Source organism: Zonotrichia albicollis, chromosome 1 (genome assembly GCF_047830755.1).
Source record: "Zonotrichia albicollis isolate bZonAlb1 chromosome 1, bZonAlb1.hap1, whole genome shotgun sequence".
Taxonomy (NCBI): domain Eukaryota; kingdom Metazoa; phylum Chordata; class Aves; order Passeriformes; family Passerellidae; genus Zonotrichia; species Zonotrichia albicollis.
The window spans coordinates 70,489,453-70,514,602 of record NC_133819.1 but is presented as its reverse complement, the minus strand read 5'-3'; the positions used below and the strand labels follow the sequence as shown (position 1 = coordinate 70,514,602).

General features: G+C 43.7%; 2 protein-coding genes and 2 long non-coding RNA genes across 6 annotated transcripts in view; 2 read left to right on the top strand and 2 right to left on the bottom strand.

Moving 5' to 3' along the window:
• Positions 1 to 1,489: 1,489 nt before the first annotated feature.
• LOC102066463 (N-ribosyldihydronicotinamide:quinone dehydrogenase 2) lies at positions 1,490 to 10,215 on the top strand. The gene is made up of 7 exons (XM_074544449.1): positions 1,490 to 1,801; positions 2,134 to 2,193; positions 3,597 to 3,761; positions 4,642 to 4,772; positions 6,261 to 6,374; positions 6,758 to 6,859; positions 8,049 to 10,215. Exons 2-7 carry the CDS (start codon positions 2,187 to 2,189, stop codon positions 8,220 to 8,222), a joined length of 693 nt encoding a protein of 230 aa, XP_074400550.1. The 5' UTR covers positions 1,490 to 1,801; positions 2,134 to 2,186; the 3' UTR covers positions 8,223 to 10,215.
• LOC141729664 (uncharacterized) lies at positions 8,596 to 17,854 on the bottom strand. Its single transcript, XR_012581060.1, has 2 exons — positions 16,185 to 17,854; positions 8,596 to 14,069 (listed from the first exon to the last, which is right to left on the bottom strand). It is a non-coding gene; the product is annotated as an uncharacterized LOC141729664 (long non-coding RNA).
• The window catches only part of RIPK1 (receptor interacting serine/threonine kinase 1), a 25,170-nt gene continuing 12,656 nt past the window's right edge, over positions 12,637 to 25,150 (top strand). Inside the window, exons 1-6 of one of the 3 annotated variants that reach the window (XM_014275856.3) lie at positions 12,637 to 12,758; positions 17,850 to 18,061; positions 19,568 to 19,721; positions 20,636 to 20,773; positions 23,123 to 23,351; positions 24,191 to 24,340. In XM_014275856.3, coding sequence (XP_014131331.2) covers positions 17,910 to 18,061; positions 19,568 to 19,721; positions 20,636 to 20,773; positions 23,123 to 23,351; positions 24,191 to 24,340 — 823 coding nt within the window. In that variant the 5' untranslated portion in view covers positions 12,637 to 12,758; positions 17,850 to 17,909. Of the gene's footprint in view, positions 12,759 to 13,205; positions 13,547 to 13,688; positions 14,058 to 17,849; positions 18,062 to 19,567; positions 19,722 to 20,635; positions 20,774 to 23,122; positions 23,352 to 24,190; positions 24,341 to 25,150 lie in introns of those variants that run through there. The other 2 variants (XM_005481691.4, XM_074544415.1) reach the window with 2 other exon arrangements.
• Positions 19,347 to 25,150, bottom strand: part of LOC113458558 (uncharacterized) — a 30,569-nt gene continuing 24,765 nt past the window's right edge. Inside the window, exons 2-3 of the long non-coding RNA XR_003378912.2 lie at positions 22,277 to 22,370; positions 19,347 to 19,755 (exon numbers count right to left, since the gene is read on the bottom strand). This is a non-coding gene — a long non-coding RNA (uncharacterized LOC113458558). The remainder of the gene's footprint in view (positions 19,756 to 22,276; positions 22,371 to 25,150) is intronic.

Below are 25,150 nucleotides of genomic sequence, written 5' to 3'. Positions count from 1 at the left end.
TATATTAAAAGGCACTTTACAGAAAGATTATAGACAAGTATTTTCCCGGAGTTTTGCCCACAAATCATCCCCCTCCTCAGAGTTCTGGACAGGGTATAGAGCCCAGAATTAATATTCCAACATTGAGTCATTTCCAGAGCTGGAAACCTCCTGCATCAGAGAATGGTTATCCTTGCTGGGCCCAGCAGAGTGTTAAGCCAGGGACAGTCAGAGAATAATTATGCTCAGGTCCCTACAGAACTTGAAATTCATCAGAGAAAGGGAGAGGGAAAAGTCTCTAAAGAGATACCTGATAGCAAACTACAAGAGGAGAGGAAGGAGACTTAATAATTAAACCTTTGTGGGCAAAGTTTACTACTACTATACAACCCATAAAGTTAATATCAGGAAAACAGATACAATGACACATTCCCATTCTGGCACAAGCTTACTTTTTAGTTAAGATTAAAGAATGAGGTAAGCACTCCAGGTACTTGGTCTAGCACTGTGGAGATTTGTTGCTTTTTATTCATCAGACCATACAATTTTTCCAATAGTGCAATGAAACCTGCAAATTTCACACACAGCAGTTTTCATCCTGCTGGCAAAAAAAAAACAGCTATATGTCAAAGATATGACCTTTAAGCACGTGCAAATGGATGGCAATATCTCCCTCACTTTGCCTAGTACATGCTGGCAAAACCACACTGAATGAGACAAATACCTTTTGAACCAAGCAATTCTTATAAATTCAGCCATCTCTCTTCCAGCCTTCAGCCCCATAAATAATGCACAGCCATAAATTAGAAAAACCAAACCAAAACAAATCTCAGCAGTCAAATGCTATCAAAAGCTTCCTATAATGTTTTGGATTGCAGGAGAAGATTGAAACCAAACAATTGGCCCACCAGAGATTCCATATCTGTATTTGCATTTCCTTTATTTACCTGGTGACTGTCCAGACTCTCTGGACCACAGATTCAATAATGCTCTCCTTGTGACACCTCACAGTGTGGATGGACACAAAATTGCTGCATTTAAAGTACAGTGAACTCAGTGTCACAATTCAGCATTTGGTTCTGAGTCTCCTCTTTACAGTAAGTGGGATCAGCCCTTGCATCAGGAGCTGTCAGAGCATTCAACTCCTGTTCTCTCAATCCCAGCTGATCCAGAAAGAATGGAGAACAGGAATGTGCTGGTCCTGCATCAGTTCCACTCGTTCCACTGTCAACTTCTATTTTTCTTCTTTTTCCTTTGTTTATTGCAAAATCTTAGAAACGAGATGTTTATTCAGTTTGTCCATCATAGGGCAGTTTTGATACTCAGAGAGGAAACTTCATCTTGGAAGTGATCACCTAGGCTGTCCTATCTCTGCAAACCCACAGCCGCCCGCATCCTTCTATGTCCCGCCTGTCTTTCCCATGAGACCCCTTCCAGAAGGCGGGAAGGGAGGAGCCCCTGCTCCCGGCAGATGCACGTGTGGGCCAGCACGAGGCACAAAGCAGACAGTGCCATCCCTGGAAGAGCAGATAAGGGTAGATGGGTGGTTTAGGAGCGCCCATACTGCATTGCTGGCAGAAATGAAGGACGAGCTCTGTACTTGGAGAAGAGCAGAAACCCAGAATAAAAATAATATCCCACGCTGTCACAGCGGCGGGGGCGCGCTCCGGGCCGAGCGCGGCCTCGAGCGGAGCGGGAGCCGCGGGCGGCGCCGATCCCGATCCCGCCCCGTGCTGGCGCTGCCCCGGGAAGGGCGGGCAGCGGGGCCGCCGGGAAGGGCCGCTCCCAGCCCTCACAGATGTGCTCCGGGCCCCGGCAGCAGGTAAGGGCAGCCCGGCTTGCGCTGGGCTTCGGAACTCTGGGGGCTGCTCCGAAGCCGCTTTCCAGAGGGCGGCACGGGACCGGTAGCGGTGCCATGCACCCGGCGCAGCCCCGGGCCGAAGCGGCCGTGCTGCCGCCGGCAAGCGCCGTTCCGGCGGCCGGAGGAGAATTCCTGCTCCAGGGCCCGGGCCGGGAGCCGGGCGCTTCCCTCCCGCTCCGGCGGGCCGCGCTCGGCCAGTGCCCGGCTGTGCTGAGTGCCCTGAGTTCCCGCTAAACAGCGAGTCTTCCCGCTCCTGGTCCTGATGTTTCTCACCAGCAAATCTCTCACTTCAGTTCTCAGGCAGTACCCGATTATCAAGAGTGAAGCTCCCCAGCGGTCCCCAGCAATGGCAGGTAAGAGCAAACGTGGTTGAAAATGCTGCTCGCTCCAGGGTGGCCGCTGGGCACCTCGGGGATGAGGCCTCTGGGCCTTTGGGACACTGAGGTCTTACTTTTCCAAACGACTGGAATTACCTCACTGAGTGATGCCTTGGAAAACTCCAGTGTCTCCAGACGCTGTGCCCAAGTGCCTCCAGCTCCACCGAAATGGAAACAAATCAGCATTTTTGCAGAATCAACCTTAGCACTTTTTGGAGTATGTGATAACGCCCTGTCAGTGAGCTCCATTTGTTGAGATCTGGCACGAACAGCAAAGTTGTAACTGCTACTGAAATTTCCAGAATACAGTATGGAGCAGGGATTTCAAGGGTTTATAGACACATTGAATTTCTGATAGCATTTGACCTGCAAGTTTTAACAGTCTTTTTTGCATAGCTCTTGTTTTATAGACACTATGTACCCACATCCAGAAGCTGTGCTGCAGAGAAACTGAGTTCAGGAGATGCCTGAGTTTTTGTCTTGGCAGTCAGGAAGCATGAACTGCATGTTTTGCACAGCCTGTCATTTTCAATAGTCCCTGTAAATTTCCCTCTCTGGTTTTCTATAAACAACAACAACCCCATACAGAATCTTTCTTTTGTTTCACTGATGAGTGATTTTTAAGAGAATTATTAAAATTGTAGAGCCTATGTTTAATAAAACTTTGAGGACACCATGGAGCTCTTTGAGCAGAGCCTTGTTACATGCCTCCAAGATATTCTATCCCTGCACACCTGCTTGGTCGCATAGCTTACCTTGAATCCACTTTGACAACAGTTTGAGATACATATGGCAATCTATTCTCTGAGAATATAAAAACCTGTCGCTCTCTACAGAAGTTACAGTGATTGTGCTGAAGTGGGACAGGGGCATCTTTAATGTCTACCCCAGTGTTGTAACTTGCACAGCACTGAAATGAAAGATCAGGAGGGGATCCATCACTGCGATAGGAAGGTGTTCTGACCTCTAAGAAGTTGTTTCCTTGACCCTTTTGGGCAATCTACCTAGTACTACTTTTTGGGTGGTAGTGGAATCAGACCAACAGAAATGTTGTCTCCGGAGAAGGGGCTGGGTTTTGCTGATGTAGGGCAGTGTGACCTGCTATGGAACAACCCCTCTGTCCACTGAGTTCCGCCTAGGAAAGCCCAGTGTAGCACAGAACTGCTGGGCTGGGCGCAGGCAGCAATCAGTGCCTCAGGAGTCACTCAGTGCTGCTGAGCAGGAGTCAAATGCTGCCACTGCCACTCTGCTTTCACTGCTTCTATGTCCTTGGGAAAAGACACTACAGAAAGAGCCAGGAACAAGCCCCAACTCTACCAGCTGTTCTGCACCTGCCTCCTAGATTCCAAATGGTCTCCTGGTTTTCTTTCTGCCTCCAGGTAAAAAAGTCCTGATAGTCTATGCACACCAAGAGCCCAAGTCCTTCAATGGATCTTTGCTGAAGATTGCTGTGGAAGAGCTGACCAAGCAGGGCTGCAGCGTCACCGTGTCAGATTTGTACGCCATGCAGTTTGAGCCCAGAGCAACAAGGAATGACATTGTTGGTGAGCCCAGCCAAAATATTCCTCTCTCAAAAAACAGTGACTTGTAAGGCCCCTGTCAGGTATCAGAAGGCTGAAAAAAGTCTCCTGAAATCTTCCCCATGCTGAACAACCCCAACTCTCAGTCTGTCTTGATAGGAGAGGTGCTCCAGCCCTCAGATCATCAAGAGATTAATGAGAAACTTCTTTCATTAATGAGAAACTTATTCATGACCAGGCATCTGCATTTCTACAGGGCCACTCCTGAACATGACCTTTGTACCACAGTGAGACTAGTGAGAGGAAGAAACACATTAGCACGTGTCCATAATCAGCCTCTAAAGTCCATTTCTCATGGAGAGGAAATGCCTTCAGATACCACTCTGGGGCTTGCTAGAGTTGAGTTCACGAGGCTACAACTGCCCCTGTCTTCTGCTAGAGATGATGACCTGCTCATGGAGTCAGTAGAGCTGGCCAGTACTGGTTGCCCATCCTCTGGTGAATTTCCCAGTTTTAGAGGCTGGACAGCAGCTCCATAGTGCTTACAAGTGCAGGATGGCCACAGGAAGTCCTAAGGCAGAGGCAGAACAATTCCCAACATTCTCTTAAATCTTCCACCTGCATTCCCAGAGTCCTGAGGCGAGCTTAGGTCCTCATATTGCACCTCCTGTGTTGCTACAGGAAGGTGAAGCTTCAGAACTCTGAGACCCTACATTCCTCTCCTTTTTAAAAATCAAGTGACCATCAGCTGGGATGGTGCTGAATATCCAGCAAAGACAAGAACGTAGGAAAAATGGAAAGCAGTAAACCAGTTCAGAACTGCAAATGGCAGCCTGCACTCAGCTCTTACCTGGCACTGATACTGCATAGGGGGCAAGGAATGACTGATCATTTCTACCCACAGGTCACCTGCACAACTCAGAAGCCTTCAATTATGGTGTGGAAACCTGGGAAGCTTACAAGAGAGGAGCTTTGTCCAAAGACCTGGTTGAAGAGCAGAAGAAAGTGCAGGAAGCAGACCTGCTGATTTTCCAGGTCATTATTTTAAACAGAATTCAGTTGTGATGCTGACTTTAGGTAATGGTACAGTAAAAACTACAGATCAGTAGTACAATTAGCTGGGTCATTATTCCAGCAAATCCAGTAACTGAGTAGCACAATGATGCAGGTTGAAACAACAGCAATGCCAGGAGCTCCCCAACACTGGGCCAAACTTCCTGATGGATGCACAAAGACATATGTGACCATGGATGTCAGCAGGCTGGCAGAAAGCAGGGGAAGGATTATTTCCTGGTCAAGGAGCTGGAGTAGCCAGTGAAGTCAGGGAATTGGGTTTTCCCAAGTAGACTGTTCTCATTTGTTGCTGGTTTGCAGAAGCACTACTGGCAATTGATGACAGAGCTTTACAACCCATCTCTATTCTCCACTCTGCCAGCTCTGTTCCCAGTGTCTAGAAATCCCAAAGTACTGTGAAGGGAAGTAGTAGCCTTACATTTCTTTGTGTCCCTGTTGGCTTAGACATCTCTTTCTATGTTCTTCTCTCCAAGGTTTGATTAAATTTAGGACGGGGCCATATCTCAATTAAGCATTTCACTGTAAGTCATTGTCATTTTCAGACTATCACTTCCCAGATAAAAACCTTAAGACATCCCCTGAAGGAAGTGGTTGCCTTCTACTTTCCATGTGTAAAATGCTATGAAGAGTTGAGTGTGTTCTGGTGGAGAAAATAAAAAAGAAATTTAAAAAGCCTCCTAAGGACATCATGAAGGAATTTAAAATTTGCTACAGACTAAATTCATCACTTGTAGTTACTGTGGTGGTTGCCTAGTTTCCATTTTGTTTTCATCATTTCACCATTAAGCCACATGTCGTTACATGTTTATAGAATTTCTTCCTCTGTGTGCAGTGTGTACAAAGGTTTAGAGGTAGTGATGCAGCCAAGTATAAGAAAGAGCCCATTCATGCCATGGATATGACAGCTTTGGATGCAATCCCATGGGCTAACTGGAAACAAAGTCCAAATCTTAAAGAAGTCTTTTTCTTCTCAGTATTGGATTTGGGGTTATGATGTCAGCAGGGTTTGAAAAGAAGTCTTTCCTATGATCCCCTGGATTTGTCACCAGACTGTCAGATCAGAGCTGATCACCAGATGTCAATCCAGCTAATAAGATTTTTGATTCTTTTGCATTTCAGCCATAGGAGACATGATTCTGTACAGTCTTAAATCTGAATTCAATGGCACCCTCCTACTTCATCCTTTTCCATCTTTATTCTGAATGGAAGGCCTCACATGCACCACAGTGTTGGTGTGCTGTAGATGCTCAGGTCTGGCCCTGAGGTTACCACAAACAGAAAGCACTTCAGCTTCTTTTGCCAGGCACAGTTACTGCCTCTACTGCCAGAGAGCTGGAGAAGGTACATACAGGATCTGAGCAGGTTCAGAGGACAGGATTAGTCCTGTAAACCAGGCCTAAGGGTGGCCCAGACTCTCTGTGCTAACCAGGTAATTTTCTCTTTGCCTAGTTTCCCTTGTTTTGGTTCAACATGCCTGCAATCCTGAAGGGCTGGATGGACAGAGTCTTGGTCCAAGGCTTTGCTTACGATTTGTCAAAGGCTTATGATGGTGGCTTGCTCCAGGTATGTTTTTGGAATTTTTTTATTAAGGTCAAGGCTTGCACCATGTTCTATGGGGGCTTGTTCATTCTTTTCCATTGTAGTTGTTCGGAGCTTTGACTTTCCACTACGTTGAAGTAATGTATCAGCCCTGCTTCACACAAGGGTGTCAGACACATAATTGCTTTTCCTTAACCTATCTCTTCCCAAAGACACACAGTCCACTGTCTGATTGTATGGCATCAATCTTGGCCTCAGAACTGCCACTTCATGTAAGGTCTGGGAAAGAAGAAGTCACCCTCTCCCCTAGAAATCCATGCTGTCCAGGTTTGCCTGAATATCTCTTGCACTGTTCAGGCGCTCTTCTTTAAATATGTCTTAATTAACCACTACTTTCCTTCTTCTAGGGCAAATTATCCCTCTTTTCGTTCACCACGGGAGGAGGCCAAGAGATGTACTCAAAAGAAGGTATCGGTGGTGATATTCGCTATGTCCTGTGGCCCATGCAGGTATAATATATGAACATTTGGTTGTTGTCTTCATAATTTTTTATTTTTCCATCTATTTTTAACAATTGTTTTATTGGGGTTTTTAAATGAAATATAATAATTTTTAATCAAGTTGTCAGTTCCAATGATCTGCAGATTATAGACTGTTACCTAAAATCCTGGGACTACTTTACAAGTCTACTGACTTTTAAAATTGTTTTGTCCCCCCTTCCTCCAGAATAAAATGTAGAGAAAGCTTAACACTGCCAGCCTTTTCAGTTTCCCTGCTGTTACAGGATTTCCTTGAGCTCAGCCATGCAGGATTTCTGTTTCCCGTGGTTTCCCAGTTCATGTAGGATGCAGGGTAGAAGGGGAGCCACACATTACCCTGGCAGTAACAGTCAACACACGAAAGTTAGCATTCCTCTTTTACTTGCTACTCTTTTTACAGAAGTACCCAGCATGGTTTGGAAATACAGGTAGTAAGGCAAGTTTATCCAGCTTCTTCTTGATACAGTACAGGAGATGATCCAAAATTCCATGGTCCCCTCCCCGTGCAGTTACCAGCTGCCTGCTCCTGTGGAGCTGTCCAACTGCAGAGCTTGCAGGTCAACATGGCAAAAACGTGAAACACAACTCTAAATTCAGAAACACAATGAAGGAAAATGGCAAGTTGAGCTGATTCCACAGGCACTAGCCTTCCCACAGGAACCTTTGGCTGAGCCAGAGGCAAAAGGCTAAAAAAACCCCATCTTAGAAGTAGATGTGGAACACTGCAGTTAGAAACCCATCTGAGGAGTTTCAAACTGAACAATGAACTTTTGGCCTCCTGTGATCGTTGCAAAGTGAACAGTCAACAGCTGCCAAAGAGGACAGAATCCCCAATTCTGTGGGATTAACAGCAGTTAAAAATAAATTCTCCAGAGCAGAAGAAATGAAGTTGCCCTTACCTTTCAGTATCTTGTATGCCATTCTGCTGAATGCCTTCAGTAGTGACTGCCTGGATAAGTAGCAAACTTCTGCAATTTATTTTCCTTCTCCTGACAAATGCACAGGTTTAGAGAACCTGACTGATATTGGGTCAAAGAAACAGAACAGACTTGAATCTTGCATTTTCTTCAAATGAAAGTAAGAGGAAATATTGAAATATTTCCTAAGGCATTTCTTTATTTTTTTTCTTTTCTTTTTTTTTTTTTTTTTTTGCATCCAGCATGGAATCATGCACTTCTGTGGTGTCAAAGTGCTTGAACCTCACATCTGTTATGCTCCAGAGAATGTCTCTGAGGAGAAGAGGAAGGAGATGCTGGCTGCCTGGAGCCAGCGCCTGAAGACTCTTTGGAAGGAAGAGCCCATAGACTGCTCTCCTGAGTGGTATTTCAAGTAATGTTCAGAGGCAAGACCACAGAGAGAAGATTTTCTTTTTCTCCATTCTTTTTGATGCTCTATCTAAATACCTGAACACTAATCTCCTAATTCAAATATATTTTAAGAATCTGGAATACTACATCTAGCAGTTTAACTGACAACATGGCATTTATTTTCAGTGATTCCCAAGGGATTCCCTTCAAGGATGGGTGCAAAACTCTTTGTGTTATTCTCCTTGTTCACATAAATGGTGTCATCCTGCTTCCCTGTACTTGATAACATATGTGATATTTCATGGCAGATCATACCATTGCTGCTTGTGAAACAGTATGTGGCCAAGTTTATTTTAACACTTTTTGTACCAGTTGCCACGTGTTTTTCCTTTGCCAGGGAATATGGTGTCCATACTCAACCTTGAAAAGCCCAAGATGGATGGTGATAGCGCTACACTTGTACCTTGGAGCAACAAAACCATGAGTAGTGTTGCAAAAGGATGTACCGTTGCAAAGTGTCTTAAACAGCTGGAAAGCCTTGTGGGCAGCCCTAGGCTTCTCCAGATCCAATCTAAGCTTCTACAGATCCTGTCTATATAGCAATATTAAAGCTAGGATAGATACCAGGAAAGGGAAAGATTAAATATGAATGTAGTGATATGTGCATGATTTGCCTTCCTTTGGAGACTGCAGCTGTCTGTCTGTTGGTCAGGATCTATGGGACAAATGAATTGTCTGGCTCTTAATAGCCAGGATTTTTACCTGGAACTGTAGCAGGATTATTTTTGTGCTTTAGAGTTGTTAACCTGTTTGTGCATATGGCAAGGCGGTGGGGGGGGGGTTCTCACTTAGCTACTGAATTTCTTGTTCTGACCAGCTCACCTAAATGCTGCCTTTGCACTTTGATATTAAAAGAATGTGGCCTCTATGAGAGCTTGTCCCCTGAGTCACTGTCAAATGACACCTAGGCCTCTGTGCATCTGCCATACCTGCTTTGTGGCAGTCTTGTCACACCCCAGCCTTACAGTTCCCTGGGGACTAACTGGGTAATAAACATGCTGAGGTTCTGGAGGCTCAGTGTAAGCTGATACACCAGACTGGGAAATGCCACACAGGGAAAGGGTCAGTGTTCCTGTTTGCTCCCATATGAAGTGAAGGGCCACATCCAGCAGAGACATTTCCCAGGAAGCAGAGCTGCCCCAAGCTGTTGCAGATGTCTGCTGTGGGGCATGTGAGCCAAAGTCTTTAGGCTGCAGAAGCAGGATATTTGCTTTGGCTCAACAGCTCTGTTATAGGAAAAGGAAAGTGAAAGGGAGTAAGGAAAAAAGTGTTACACATCTAAGTTGTGGGGAAAGCAGATTCACACCTTAAAAACTTAAGGAGAACAACAAAGTTACTGAGACAAATCTGGGGACAAATTTTAAAATTTCATAGAAGGGAAATCATCCTTCTCACTTTGTTCAATTAGCAGACTATTCAGGAAAGAATGAAATTGAGGTAAAAGCAGAAGTTCCAATGTCAAACCAACATTACTGCTTTAGATCAATTGCAGAGCTTAGTGGGGTTAACTGTTAGATGAAGAATGCCAGACTGACCTGTATTTTGAGGATACCGTGCTTGACACTATGTGGCAGACACATACCAGCTCCCACACATATGGTAGCACTAAATTTTAATAAGATGGCTGAGATTTTTAGTACAAAGTATGTAAATGGTTGAGATTAATGCAAGTTCAGTTACAATTAAAAGAAAACTAACACCTTATTCTCATTAATGCTAAAATTGAAGACTTCTGCTCAGATCAATTCATTATGGAGAAAAGCACTAAAAATGTACCAATCTTTTTGTCAATTTCAAGATAATCTTTCCTTCTCCTCAATAAGAATTAAGACATTTCTCTGTAAATTCAGATTGCATTTCTGGATCAGTTTATTTTCCCTATTCATTTAATAAAGGAATGTCATAACTGGCAAGACTGACCTCTAAGCATACATACAAATAAATTACAGTTTCTTTCTTTGTGTAGTGCTTGTTGGCAAATCACAACAGAATGAGATTGACACATATTTTAACCAAGCAATTCAAATAAATTCAGCCATCTCTCTTCCTGCCTTTAGACCACACCTTTGGCCCCATACACAATGCAAAGCTAAACAGCAGAAGAACCAAACCAGACAAACCAACCAACCAAAGAAAGGAAAAAAAACCCTCAGAGGTCAAGTGTTATCAAAAGATTGCTGTAATGTTTGGGTTTGCAGAAGACCAAAACTGAACAATTGGCCCACCAGAGATAGCACATCTGTATTTGCATTTGCTTTATTTACCTGACAAATGACCCAGTCTCTCTAGACTGCAAGTTCAATAATGCTCTCCTTGTGACACCTCACAGTGTGGATGGACACAAAATCGCTGCATTTAAGCTACAGTGAGCTCAGTGTCACAATTCAGCATTTGGTTCTGAGTCTCCTCTTTACAGTAAGTGGGATCAGCCCTTGCATCAGGAGCTGTCAGAGCATTCAACTCCTGTTCTCTCAATCCCAGCTGATCCAGAAAGAATGGAGAACAGGAATGTGCTGGTCCTGCATCAGTTCCACTCGTTCCACTGTCAACTTCTATTTTTCTTCTTTTTCCTTTGTTTATTGCAAAATCTTAGAAACGAGATGTTTATTCAGTTTGTCCATCATAGGGCAGTTTTGATACTCAGAGAGGAAACTTCATCTTGGAAGTGATCACCTAGGCTGTCCTATCTCTGCAAACCCACAGCCGCCCGCATCCTTCTATGTCCCGCCTGTCTTTCCCATGAGACCCCTTCCAGAAGGCGGGAAGGGAGGAGCCCCTGCTCCCGGCAGATGCACGTGTGGGCCAGCACGAGGCACAAAGCAGACAGTGCCATCCCTGGAAGAGCAGATAAGGGTAGATGGGTGGTTTAGGAGCACCCATACTGCATTGCTGACTGTCAGAGGAAGAAATTAAAGACATAATTGTGGGTTGCTACTGCCCTACCCCATTGATACGCCACTGCCCTTCTATCATTGCTGCTTGAAAGCACCATAGGGAATGCAATAGTTCTCCAGAATGGGAAAGATCACAGTAAAGACATTAGACACTCGTCATCACCATCCTTTTCACAGATGAATGGCAAAGCAATGGCCCTTATGTAAAGAACCTGTATTAACTACACACCTGACATCCAGGGGAGGCTGAACTACTTGGCTTATGGCAATTCTTTTGGTTTTGTATTCCTGCAACTGTCCCAGGACTGCTACGTGTGATTGTAACTCTGTTGACAAACAAAAGCCTACTTCAGGCCTTCCTGAACAAAAAAATCCCCAGATATCCAGATCCAAATCTTCCATAGACAAAGGCATTTCCAACATGCCTTGAACTCCCAACCTGCTCTCAGTCTTAATAACATTGCCATGTTTTCAAGGCTCATAATGCCCAGAGAGCTGAGGCAGTGACAGGGCCACAGTGTAGGAGCAACTGGAGTGCCCAGAGAGCTCAGGAAATGACAAAACTCCTTCTTGGGAATTATCATAGTGAGGGAGCTGAGGCAGTGACAGAGTCAACATCTTGGCACCAATCCTATTGCATAGAGAGCTCGAGCAGTGCCACAGTCACCGTGTGGCTCCAATAGTAGTGCCCAGAGAGCTCAGGCAGTGACAGAGCCGCAGTGTGGCACTGATCGTAGTTCTCAGAGAGCTCAGACAAGTGACAGAGTTACAGTGTGGCATCTATTGCAGCCCCCAAAGAGATGGAGCAGCGGCAAAGTCAGGGTGTGACACCGATTGTAGTGCTCCAAGAGCTAAGGCATCGATAGAACTATCATGTGGCACCATTTGCAGTGCTCACAGAGCTCAGGAGTGACAGATTCTCTACCAGCACCGATCGCAGTGCCCAGAGGGCTGGAGCAGTGACAGAGTCCCCATGTGGCACAGATCATAGTGTCCAGGGACCTCAAGTGACAGAGTCACCGTGTGGCACTGTTTGCAGCCTCCAAAGAGATGGAGCAGCAGCAGAGTGAAGGTGTGACACCAATCGTAGTGCTCAAAGAGAGGCACTGTGGCAACAAGGGGGCCACAGTGTGGGAGCAACTGGAGCGCCCAGAGAGCTTAGGAAGCGACTAAGTCGCTTCTCTGGGAATTAGCATAGTGGCCAGAGAGCTGAGGCAGTGATCGAACCACCGTGTGGCACCAGTTTCAGTGCCCAGAGGGCTGGGGCACCGACAGAGTCCTCGTCTGGCAACGAGAGCTCGAGCAGTGCCACATTCACCGTGTGGCTCCTATGGTAGTTCCCAGAGAGTTCAGACAGTGACCAAGGCACAGCGTGGCACCGATCGCAGTGCTCACAGAGCTCAGGAGTGACAGATTCTTTGGTGGCACCGATCGCAGTGCTCCGAGAGCACTCGGCCACTGGGTGCTGCTTCGAGCCTTCCGAGCTGTCTCTTTTGCTCCGCCTCCCGCTCCGGACTGAGAGATTATTTAAGTGGTGGCGCGGTGGGGATGAGCCCCATTGCCAGCGGCGCCCAGGGAAGCGGCAGGGTTCCCAGAGGCCAGAACACGGTAAGTCAGGGGCGCTAGAGGGGGAGATGCTCCTTAGAGTTCAGGCAGCGACAGAGCCACGATGTGGCACCGATCTCAGCGCCCAGAAAGCAGCGACAGGACCACCGTGTGGTATCGACTGCAGTGCCCAGATTGCGGGGGCAGTGACAGAGTCAAGGTGTGCCCAGGGGGCTGGGGCAGTGCAGAGCCAGGGTGTGCCACGGATCTGAATGCATAGAGAGCTCGAGCTAGTGCCACAGTCACCGTGTGCCACAGATCGCAATGCCCAAAGGGGTCGACAGACGACAGAGCCATTTTGTGGCAGAGATTGCAGTGCCCAGACACTCGACAGGTGACAGGGCCAGGGTGTTGCACCGATCGTAGTTCCCATAGAGCTCGACAGGTGATAAAGTCACGGCGTGGTCACGATCGTGGTGCCCAGTGGCTCAGGCAGTGACAGATTCTCTGCCGGCAGCGATGGCTGTGCTCGTAGAGCTCGGGCGATGACTCAGTCACTGACTGGGCGGGTCCCTGCGCCTCTCAGAAGCTTACAAGCCGCCTCCCTCGCTCCGCCTCCCCGGAACGGAGGCATTACTTTAGGTGCCTTAGGGGGCAAACCCCATTGCCAGCGGCGCCCCGGGAAGCTGTCGGGGCCTCCGAGGCCAGAGCGCGGTAGGGCAGGAGCCCGGAGCGGGAGCAGCTGGAAGAGCCGCGCTGCTGTACCGAAACCGAAACCACGGCGGCGACCCCGCCAAGGGGGTGCGAAGGCGTCGCCGCGGTGTGATCCGGGGGGACTGACGGGTTCCGAGGTGAGGTGGCTCGGTGTCGGTACAGCGCTCCGTCCCATCCCGCACCGCCGTGGAGGGGCTCACGGGGAAGGGGAAGCGCCGGGCGGGGGAGCGGTGCGGACGAGAGGAGGCGGCAGCAGGAAGCCGCCGGGAGGAGAAGGGCGATATGGCAAATCGGCCAACGAGGAACTAGGCCAGAGCAGCTGTGCTTTAGGGCTTCCCGGCTCCTCGGGGAGTAGGCGCCTCTGGCTACGGCCAGGCCGCGCGGGAGCGCCCGTCTCCGGCAGCTGCGGCCCGGTGTGGCAGCCCAGACAGCCTTTCCCGATTCCCGTACGGAATCGCTTCTGTGACAGAACCGACTGTAACAGCTTTGCACCGGTACTGGCTACTGCACAGATCCCATCCTTTCCTCTTCCCACGCTGCCTCTGCTCCTGTGGAAACTTCTGTTGCAAAACACCTGTTTCCCTTGAACTGGCTTCTCCTCCCCTTCCCGTGGAATCCTTTCTGTTAACTGCTGCCGGCCTGACACAGGTATTTTCTTTGCTATTTCCAAGAGAAAAAAGGGGGGGGAAAAACCCCTTCCTTAGTGAAAAAATGCATCCGGTGAAAAATCTGAGCAGAAGGGAAAGGTTTAGATGGAGTGGGTTATGACATTTACAGCAACAGATCTGAGATACCCTGAGATACCTAATCATCATTGACACAGGCAATATTTCTGTTATCACCTGTAGCAGCCCTTCTGCTTGTCTCCTCTTGGTCCTTTGGGTATACCAGCTTTGGCTTCTGTTCTTTGTTCCTTTCCATTACTGACTGATAACTCAGTGGCCACGAATTTTGCTACTTGTAAAGGTGCTAATTTTCTCCAATTAAAGTTTATAGCACCTCTTAAGAACTTAGGTGCTGGGAGCATCATTAGACTACAAAGGCTCCATGTTTTTTCATATTACTGTGCTAATGTGCTCAGCCCTCCTCCTTAACCATGCCGGTCACGTCATTACAGATTTGTAACTGTATCAGATCAGTTACAAATCGTTAGAACTGAACAAAGCACTTTTGAACAGTGATTAGGAATATGACATGATGAGCTAATGTCCAGGTTATGATCCTTGTGAATTTATATGCCCTTTAGGCATTAAAGGAGAGGACATAACCATGGTGTTAAAAAGAAAAATGCCACAAAGCCACTTACAGCTGTACTATCCTCTTCTAGAGAATACCCAGCCATACTGGTGGACAGAAATTTCTCTCTTCTAGAAAGTGGTATTAAAAATTTTCATAACACATGTTGGTACTTGGTATATATGAACCCAACTGAATACAAATGATCAGAATAGTACACAGAAAAAACTGCTTTGTAATGAATCAAGTACACAGATGACAGCTACTTCACAGAACATAAATTAACCACTAGAAGTATGCATAGCTTCTGTAAGGGTTGGCTGAATTAAGCTACAAAATTTCTGTTCTCTTAACCACAGATACTTAATTCATGAATTGGTGTGTCCTAAGTACATATAAATAACCCTGTATTTCAATAAGAAGCAGTAAGGTTGGAGTGAACCTGAGTCTTTGAGGTTCTGTCCTTGGTTTTTTATAATTTGATATTTCAAGCTATCCTAAGCCAATATCTGATATTAAATAGCATACCAGAATAAGTAGTCTTTGCTTTAAAGCCTAGCTAGACATTGTTTTCCTGTGATATTCATTCTACCAAAAAAAAAAAAAAACCCAAAAAAACCCAAAACAAAACTCTTGATTTGAAATAAGTCATTAGATCAGGCAGCTTCTATTCAGAGTACCTCATTACTTAATAAGAGCACCAAAAAAAAGCAGTGGCATCTTACCATGCCCAAGGGGGAAGGTTCCCTCCCATGTAATAAGAAAATTCCCTCTTCTTGAATGTTACTCAGCTCACTTCAACAGACACATGATGATTTTAGAAGTTGCTAACTTTCTTTGAATTTCCAAGACTTTTGGTCATAGTGACTACATGTGGCTTGCTAGGAAGGAACAGGTAATTAACATTGTAAATAGGAACAAGGTTCTGCATCTATTGCAGTTTTGGGCAGAGATATTTTTTGCCAGGTTATATGGTATCAAATGCCAGTCCCAAGCTATCAGTGGTATTAATGCAGCTTTGGAGATTCGCCACTCAAAAATGCACATCTACTTTGCATTCACAAGAAAAGCACGTGCCAATCTTATAACTACTACCTAGCTGCATAATTGCTGTTAGCATGGAAAAATTAACATACATAAGTGACTTCAAACTTATTCTTGGAAGGGAGACCCAGGTAAAGAAGCAAGATGTTAGTTTATGTCATGTTTCACTCTGATGGCTAAATTTAGGCTCTTGTACATGTGACATCCACCCCATCTGCACAAAAGTCAGTATGACCACACCAGTAAATCCAGAGGACCATCATCAAAAACTTTCAGGGAGATGAAAGCTCAGCTATGAAAGCAGCAATGGCACTGCTATGAGTCGTTTGTTGCCTGCCATTTGATTGGCTGTAAAGGAAAAACAAAAACCCAAAAACAAACAAACAAAAATCTTCATTAAAAAACCCCAAAAACAACCACCCATAAAAACCCCTACCACAACAAACAAAACAAGAACAATTTCCTCTAATCGTTATTAGGCATAGTAAGACTTACCTTCTTACTAAATGAATGCCGCCATATCCTCAGGCCTGTGCTCATAATCCAGGCTAGCACTGCAGCAAAACAAAGCCTACATCATTTTGAAGTCCACAAAGCCAAAGCAGAAAACTCTGAAGAGAGGACACTGCTCTGGGTGTAGGGAGGTTGTTCCCTATCTGTGCTACAGCAGCCCGTAGAGTCTCTATATGTACTCTGAAAAGAAAGCTTTTGCTCTATCTCTTCTACAGGCACAATTCATAATTTTTTAAAAATTTAATTTATTGTCCCCTGTTTTGGTTTGTCAGTATTGAACTGATCAGACCATTTCCAGCTCAGCATTGAAATGTCTGTCTTCCTCAGGTACCTACTTTCCACACAAAGTCCTTAGATCCCAGGCTTCCCAAAGAGGGTGTGGTAATGAGGCAGTCAAAATTAGGCTGCAGCTGGTGTTCACAACAACATTAAGCAATCTTTTCAATTAGAGATTGGATGATACAAGTGCACAATAGTTTACAGGAATTGGCAGTCATTTGTTGGTCTGGAAAAAACTTGGGAGTCCCTTTGCTACACAATTTAGAGCTCTTAGTTACCCAAAGAAGCCAATCTACTGTTGCTGGTAGTGGCACTTAGAGGTGGTGCCTTTCTCCCAGCTCCATCTATCTGTGTTGTAGTTACCCAAGACGAGTGGAAAATGAACAGCCCTGCCAGTCTCTTGCACTTTGTCTTTTCTCAGCAAACTCTTTCTTTACCTGATGTAAGGTGCTTAAGTTAAAAACTTAGTGAGGGGGGAAAAAGCAGAGCTTGTTGGCTTGCACCAGTGCTAGCAAAGCAGCTTGCTGGCATATGCTGAAGGCAGGGGCTGTCTAGACTGGGAAACATTAGGCAAGAGAGTACTGCAGCCTTATCAAAGGATTAAAATTATTCTGGCATCCACTTGTGCTTACTTACCTATTACTTATCTGTTACTTACCCATTTCATAGGATCCCCCAAACTCTTTTTTTGTCTTGATGCACTTAGGAGTTAGTACAAGCCTTCATAATTTCTTTGTTCCTCTTCTTTTTAATGGGCAGAGGAGAAGTTGCCATACATATTCTTTCCTAGCACTTGTGACCTTGAGATCATGTGCCAATAAGCTTCCCACAGAGGCCCAGTCCTTCATTTCACCCTCCATTCAGTTGTTTGGTTTAAGCTTTAAGCAAATCCTTTAAACCTAGGTTTGCAAAGATGCCTAAAAGGTAGCTTAGGGTTATGCAGGAATCTGGGCACCTGACAGCCCATGTTCAGGCAATTCAGAAAACAAGATACCTATCAGAATCATTAGGCACTACCTGCCTTTGGGACTGTGGCTCTTGGTTTTTCTGGGGTTTGGATTTTGCGCGTATGGAGAGTAGGGACTGATCTACTGTATATTGAATAGATAAAAACTATTTATCAGCAGCACTTTGAGATCTTCAGGTGAAGAAATGATTTTACATCAACTGAATATAACAGTAGTGGGTTGACAGGATTAATCTTTAGGTCTGATTCTGTGAGAACTGCAGCATTTTTGGTTTCTTACTGAGCATTCATAAAGGGTCATGAGAGTTTATGTTTCTGTCCCACTCCTTCAATGTGCACTTATTTAGTGGAACAGCTGAACGCTTTCAATGACACTTTATTTTCCCTCCTTTATACTGCAGGTCCAGGAGCACGAGGGTGCTTGATTTTGTTTTAATTGCTAAGCCACAAAGACTGCAGCCATGTCTCTGGAAGACATCCATATGAACACCAAGGATTTGCTTGAGAAAAAGCAACTAGATGCTGGAGGATTTGGAACAATTTCTTTATGCTTGCACAAGAAATATGGATTTGTAGTATTAAAAAAAGTGTATACAGGACCACAGCGCACTGAGTAAGTTCCAGATCTCAGTTCTGATTTTCAGTTGGTCTAAGTCCTCTAAATTCAGTTAAGACAAACCTAAATGGAGTGTAATAATTTCAGGTCTTTGGCTTTTGGAAATACTTTATGTGGGGAAAATAATACTAACAGCTGTCCTGCAAATTTTCTCTTTTTTCCCCCTCTTGTTAAGAATCAAGAGGATGCCTGCACACTTAAGGAAATGCAGGAACTCAGTGGCCACACCATATTTTCAAACTTGCATATATGTTTTCAATGAAATTATCCAACTGTAGATGTCCACTAGGAACTAAATGCACATAAATTATCAGCAGGACTCCAACCTCATGTGTGTTAATACCACAAATGTAAACCTGTCTCCCTTAAGAAAGAGCAGAGTGAGCCAAGCCCACTGATTTAATTCAAAGATTGAATGTTGATTTCAGTGGATTCAGGTGACATTGCAGCTCTACTCCCTCACAGCCATAACAATCCTAAAACTCTCCCATGAGTAATCCACTAGAGACAGACAAAATTCCATGATTTTTCTACTTTGGGTTGTGATAAATTAACTGAGTTTTTATTTTGCTGGTAGAAAGCAAATTAAGAGATTCTAGTAGTTTGCAGCCTGCAATGACAGTTTGGGATGACCACAGTTAGAACAGACTAGCCTGCCAAGTGTATTTTTGGGTTTGTGTTTTTATTTTTTCATTACACAGGCTCATAATTTTCTTATTTCTTAAAATATGGGATGGTAAGTCTTTAGCAAATTTTTTAACTGAGCCTAATGCAAACAAAACAATCAGTTTCTTCTCTAGTTATACAGAGGAACACAGATGGAGAAAGCAGTTTCCTTTTAAGTCAGAGGGTAGGAAAACATTAACAAGCAGTATTGTTTCAATATTTTCTTACATCCTTCCGTCTGAGGACTAGAACAGGAACAATAATAAAAATACCATTCCTTCTATTCATTATATAATGGATATTATCCTTTTTTGAGACCCTTAGTGAGCTCCCAGCTATGTACCTATGATTATTGATGGATTGTACTGAGACCAAGGTAATTGTTAAACCAGTAATTGTTAGCAAATGCTGTCATCATTTAGTATGTGTGTGGCTCCCTTGTAAGAAATCCATTTTGAACATGAAGCCCTTAGGAAACAAGACCTCCCTAAGTTACCTGTACAAGAAGTAGTGGAGTGGATCTTGATCCTTCTTGTTCCAAGGCTCTTTCAGCTCTGCCCAGATCTCACCCCAGTCAAGAGATTTCGACATCCACAGCTACCTACAAGAAGTGGAAAGCAGGCCTTAAAAACAGACTGAGCAGACAGTCTCTGTTTAATGCATTTGAGCAGAATCTTAGAGAATATAACCTGGCATGATTTAAAATCAGCTGAAGGTATGGTTAATCTAGGGTTGTTGGCATTTTTGGCCATGGTTTTCAGCCTGAATCAGTGTGATTTTCATCGCTTTGTTCTTTCTGGGCTGGCACCTAAATTGAGTGTAATTTCTGTTTTACAGGTACAATGTTTCCCTTCTTGAAGAGGGCAAGATTATGCGCAGACTGCAGCATGACCGCGTGGTAAAGCTGCTTGGAGTCATTTTGGAAGATGGAAACTACTCACTTGTGATGGAGTACGTGGACCGGGGAAACATGATGAAAGTGCTGCAGAATGTGAGCAATTACTTCACCCCTTAGAGTTGATGAGCTGCTTGAAAGGGAGAGGATGTTAGTGCCATAGTCAGAGAACGGAGTTTTTAATTTCTTATTCTTCTTTTTGTATTAAAAAGCCAGTGGCAGCACTGCTTTCTCTAGAGACAGCAGACAATGGCTTTCCTGTGCATCACAAAGGAGCAGATCAATTACAGATTAAAAACTTCTAGAAGCACTGTAGAGATAAGTGGAGAGTTTGCTAAATATGTAGCAAATATTTTTTAAATATGGAGTGACTCAAGAATTATTTTAATGACAAAATTTCAATCCAAGAAGGACCTTAGAGCCATAGAATATCCCTAGTTGGAAGGAACCTTGATAGATCATCAAGTCCAACTTGGCACAAGACAACCCCAAAAATCACAACCACCCTCTGGGTGAAGAATCTTCCCCTAATATCCAACCTAAACCTTGCCTAATCCAGCTTTGTGCCATTCCTATCACTGACCACCAGAGAGAAGAGATCTGTGCCGGTCCCTCCACTTCCCATCATGAGGAAGCTGTAGACCATGATGAGATATTCCCTCAGTCTCCTCCAGGCTGAACAGACCAAGTGGCTTCAGCCCTTCCTCATATGGCTTCCCCCCAGATTTTTCACCATCTCTGTGCCTTCCTTTGGAGGCTCTCTAATGGCTTTACATCCTCCTTAAATTGTGGCCAAAACTGCACATAGTATTCAAGGTCAAGCCATACCAGTGTGGAGTAGAGTGTGACAATCACCTCCCTCATTGAAAAACTGGAGATGCAGGTTTTTCTTACCATAGCTTAAGCAGAGGTACCCTTGGGACTGAGGAATTTTTATTAAAAACTGAGTTTTAAGTTGATTGTTGTGGTTGCATTTTTTAATAGATGGCACTTCTTGTTCTTTCTTTTAGCTCTCACTACCTTTGTCAGTGAAAGGGCGTTTCGTGCTGGAAATCACTGAAGGAATGCTTTATTTGCATGAGCAAGGCTTTGTACACAAAGACCTAAAACCAGAAAACATCCTTGTGGACAGAGACTTCCACATTAAGGTATTTGTTAAAATGTGAATGGAGAAGGTTCGTGATTTGGGTTGAAGAACCCATCACAGCCGTGCTGGTTAGAGTTCCTAATTTGGTGGAATTGGTAGATGAATGCCTCTGTAGTTTAGTGAGTTATCACTGAGAGAGGGTTCCCTGGATTGCTGAATTATGGTGGCCTATACAACCTCTGAGTCTGAGATTTGCACAGTATTCCGCCAACTGTGGGAAAAAAAAAATCACTGAGGGCATTAAAAAAATAATGTAAATAACAAGCTGTAAATAACATAACAATTACATTAAAAAATGTTAATACGGAGTTTGAAACAAAATAGAGTGTTTTATGGATGGTGTCTTTTGTCCTTTATTGCTGTAATTTCTCCTCCTGCCTTCACTTCCTTTTTTATTACTTTCTTTCTTTCTTGTGTTATCTTCTCCTCTTTTGTATCCCTCTTTTCCCTTAGTCACCATTTTAAAATGACATCCAGGAGCTACAAAAAAACCCCATTAGGACACTACTTCAAAGAATGGTTTATAAGCCTGTTCCAAAGCCCTTCTATTAACTTCGGTGGGGTTTTGGATCAAGACACATAAATATAGAGGCTACTGCAGAATAAACCTGAGGGGAATTTGCAGCAGTCCTCATCAAATATCCTGTTTCTGGCCAAGGTGAGTTGTTGAAATAATGATCCCATTACAGTTTGAAACTATAGATTAAATTTCTGTGAAGAGAAATCTGTCATTTTCTATTTCTCACACACAATTTAGTAAGTAGTTCTTCCACAAGGTTAATATAGTAGCAAGTGTAGTATGAGCAGCTTGCAATAAGAATTATAAATTAATTTCCTTTCCAAAAATAAAAAGCTCATCATGATCTGCTTTAAATGTAAATTGTATGGGGAGTTTGGTTTCATCTCTATTATATAGACAGGACCAAACTAGGCTATCATCACATTTCATGACAAACTGACCTGGAACACAGGATCAAATTCAGAATCAGATAAGACTTCCTTAAGTAACTTGATCAAAAATATAATATAAGGCAGCTGTTGTATTATCTATCTGCTTGAATGTGCCTAACATTGTCAATCATTAGAAAGGGAAATAGTGGTTCTAGGAAATTGTAAGTGTAGAAAGATTTGTCATATCCTTCTCTAGCACTACACATGAACCTGGACTCCTACTTCCTCAGCAGAATGTTGCCGGGATTTTCCAATGAATACACAACCTCTAAACATAGCCCAGGGCTGCAGAAACTCAAGAGGAACAATAAGCTAGTTAGAGGCAATACGAGAGAAAAGTGAGTTAGAAGTGAGGCGAGGTGTCATCTTGATTTTATCTGAAGTAATTGAGTTACTCAACTCTGTTTGACAGCTGACTGTGGCCAAGAGACACACGCCCATTTTCTTTCAGCTTTCCTCTCCTGATGACCTCCTGTTCCCTTGTGTTAGCACTGGTGCTAATGTGAACAGCCTGTCTTGATTTAGGAACCCAAAGCAGCAGATTACCATTTACCTTGTTGGCAGTGCTATCCTTCTGTTGGGGAGCACTTGGTTCAGCAGGCTGCTTGACTGCCTTGCACTAGGGTCTTCCCAGGAAAGTGTCAGTCCTGGAACAAGAGGAGCAGAGGGAGCACATAATAGAAGATGGCGGGGAGAGGAGCGAAAGATTACTTTCTTCATCTAGTTAGTCTAGTTGCAAAACTGCACCTTAAAGTTTCAATAATACCACATTGTCAACACACAGTACCCAGGTATTTGTGCTTTAACCTACTCCATGCTATTCTTTTCCATGTCTCTTTGTCATATATATCACATCATTTCAGATCCTCTTCTTTCCCTCTTCTGAAGGAAGATCTAACTTGGTTGAGTTAAATGGAATCTGAATGGAAAGGGCAGTGAGAGAGGAGGCATATCTGCCTGTCTCATAGATTGATTCTAGGTTTGAATCTTAGATTCTTCTCCTATGAATCTTCTATTCTCCTATGAGTGCTGCAAGCAGACCTCAAATAAGATTGCCAATGTGAGTGAAACCAAATTTCTTCTATCCTCACATTGTGCAAATGTTCTACACTTACACAATATGAGGATAGAAGAAATAATAAAAGTTCAGCCTTATGGCTCCCAGCTGGCAGTGATGCTTTATTTAGAACAAAAACCAAACCAACCAACCAAAGAAAAACAAGAAAAAAAAATCAAATAGTTTGTTTTCCTTTTTTAAGTTGTATTTTTTCACTATTTAATTTTTCGATAAGTTAGTAGACTTAAGTTATTAGACTATTAAGACTTGATAAAATTGACACTGAATGCAATACTTGTTTATCTCCTCTTCATTACAGCTCTGATGTGTCTCATTTTTCAGATTGCAGATCTCGGTGTTGCCTCCTTTAAGAGCTGGAGCAGGCTGACCCAAGAAGAAACTGTCCGACAGAAGCAAATGAAGAGCACCTACCAGAACAATGCTGGGACTCTTTTCTATATGGCCCCAGAGCATTTACGCTGTGTTAATGCTAAACCAGTGGAGAAATCAGATGTTTACAGCTTTGGCATTGTGATCTGGGCAATTTTTGCTAACAAAGAGCCATATGAAAGTACGTTATTTCCCAAAGGATGCTATCAGAAAAATAAGTTACAAATATTAAGCATTTAATGTTATAAAATTAAGATTAGTAGATTGCATCAGCCATGGCCTAGAACAGCACTGGTTTGGCACCTCATGGCCAGTCAGAGGAAATAGTTGCATCATTCCTGACTTGTCAGCATGGACAAGAGCATCTGAATGAAATGCAGCCATAAGCTGAATCTACTCACATCTACATGGTGTGGGTACAAACCAGACTTGGTGGCAGAAATTAAGCAAACCTCAGGTGGGCCAGGATGGAAACTTTGATGGACACTATTTCCTGAGGTGGATTAGTTACACATGAAAATGAGAATGATCTCACAATCAGTTACTGATTCTCAGCTGTGTGGTGCTGATTTCTCAACGTGCACCAATGGGCTTATGTAGAACAGTAGGAGCCAGCTGTGGAATTCCAGAGTAACATGTTTATAATTTTGAATGGATTTTTTGCTATTTAAATGGCTAAATGTTGCCTGTGTGGCCATCTTTGTGTTCATATCTAGTGCAGGGCTGATGCACCTGAGAAGCAGGTTCCAGAGAGGTACCTCTGTCACCCTTACTCACACTGTGCACGTCTTACATATAAAAGTAAATCCATCAATCTTAAAATAAATCTCTATTACATGGAAATCAGGGCAGTGGATTTAAATTCTCTAATATGAAAGATTTGTAGCTGTAACCTGGACCTCTTTGAAATCAAGTTTTACATACCCACAAACACACAGGGAGCTATTTCATTGTTTCTTTTACCTATGGAAAGGTAGCAAAACCCATGAGCAGAACCTGATAGGAAATTTTATTTTTCAGATGGTATAAATGAAACCCAGATTTGCTTTGGCATCATGAATGGAAACAGACCAGACATAAAGGAGATCACTGATAAATGTCCAGTGCAAGTTATTGACTTAATGAAGCAATGCTGGGATGAAGATTCAGAGAAACGTCCAACCTTTGCAGGTAAGGCATTACTTTAGGATTTGTATTTGTTTGTGTCCATTGATAGCTTATAATGCAGCAAAACATTTCAAGAGTATTTTCCTCTTGAAATAAGATGGGGTGTTTTATGAAAACTGAAATAGCCATGCACATAATCTGCTCTTTGGTCGTAGTACAAAGTATGCTCTTTGTACTATGACCAAAAGTGGGATCTGATCCAGCATTTGCAGGTTTTAAAAATCCTAGTAAGTGAATGGAGCTGATTAAGACACTTTATCCTTGATAACTTCTTTTCAGCATAGTATAACCTTATTGCTGAAACTTACATAAAAACTAACATCAAGGGATATAGTATATCTTGACCATGACTGAGAAAATACCCTGTTCAAAATACTCCAGATTCAAAAGCTGCCCTAGTTATCCTTCCATAAGCAACGTGACTGACTTTGATAGCTAATCATCCTTTCATATGGTCAGATGGCAAAACACTTCCAGTCAGTAGAAGTCTTGGCTGAATGGTCTGGGAAGGAGGCTAAGAGCAAATAAGTAAAAATTCTATGTCTCATTGTCTTTTTGGCACTCAATACATAGTGCCAAAAAAACCCCAAACAAACCAAAAAACCAAAAACACCCCAACAACCCGGAAAACCCCAAAACAACAAAAAGAGGGGAAAAAAACCTCAACCCACAAAAAAGACCCCAACAAATAACAGGAAACTGAGGTTTGTATTTAGACTGGGGCACCAACAACTTCATATACAGGCATGTATTTAAATGCTCAGAGAAAATGTGTATCCCATGAGGAACCCACCTACTGTCTCCATATTAAAC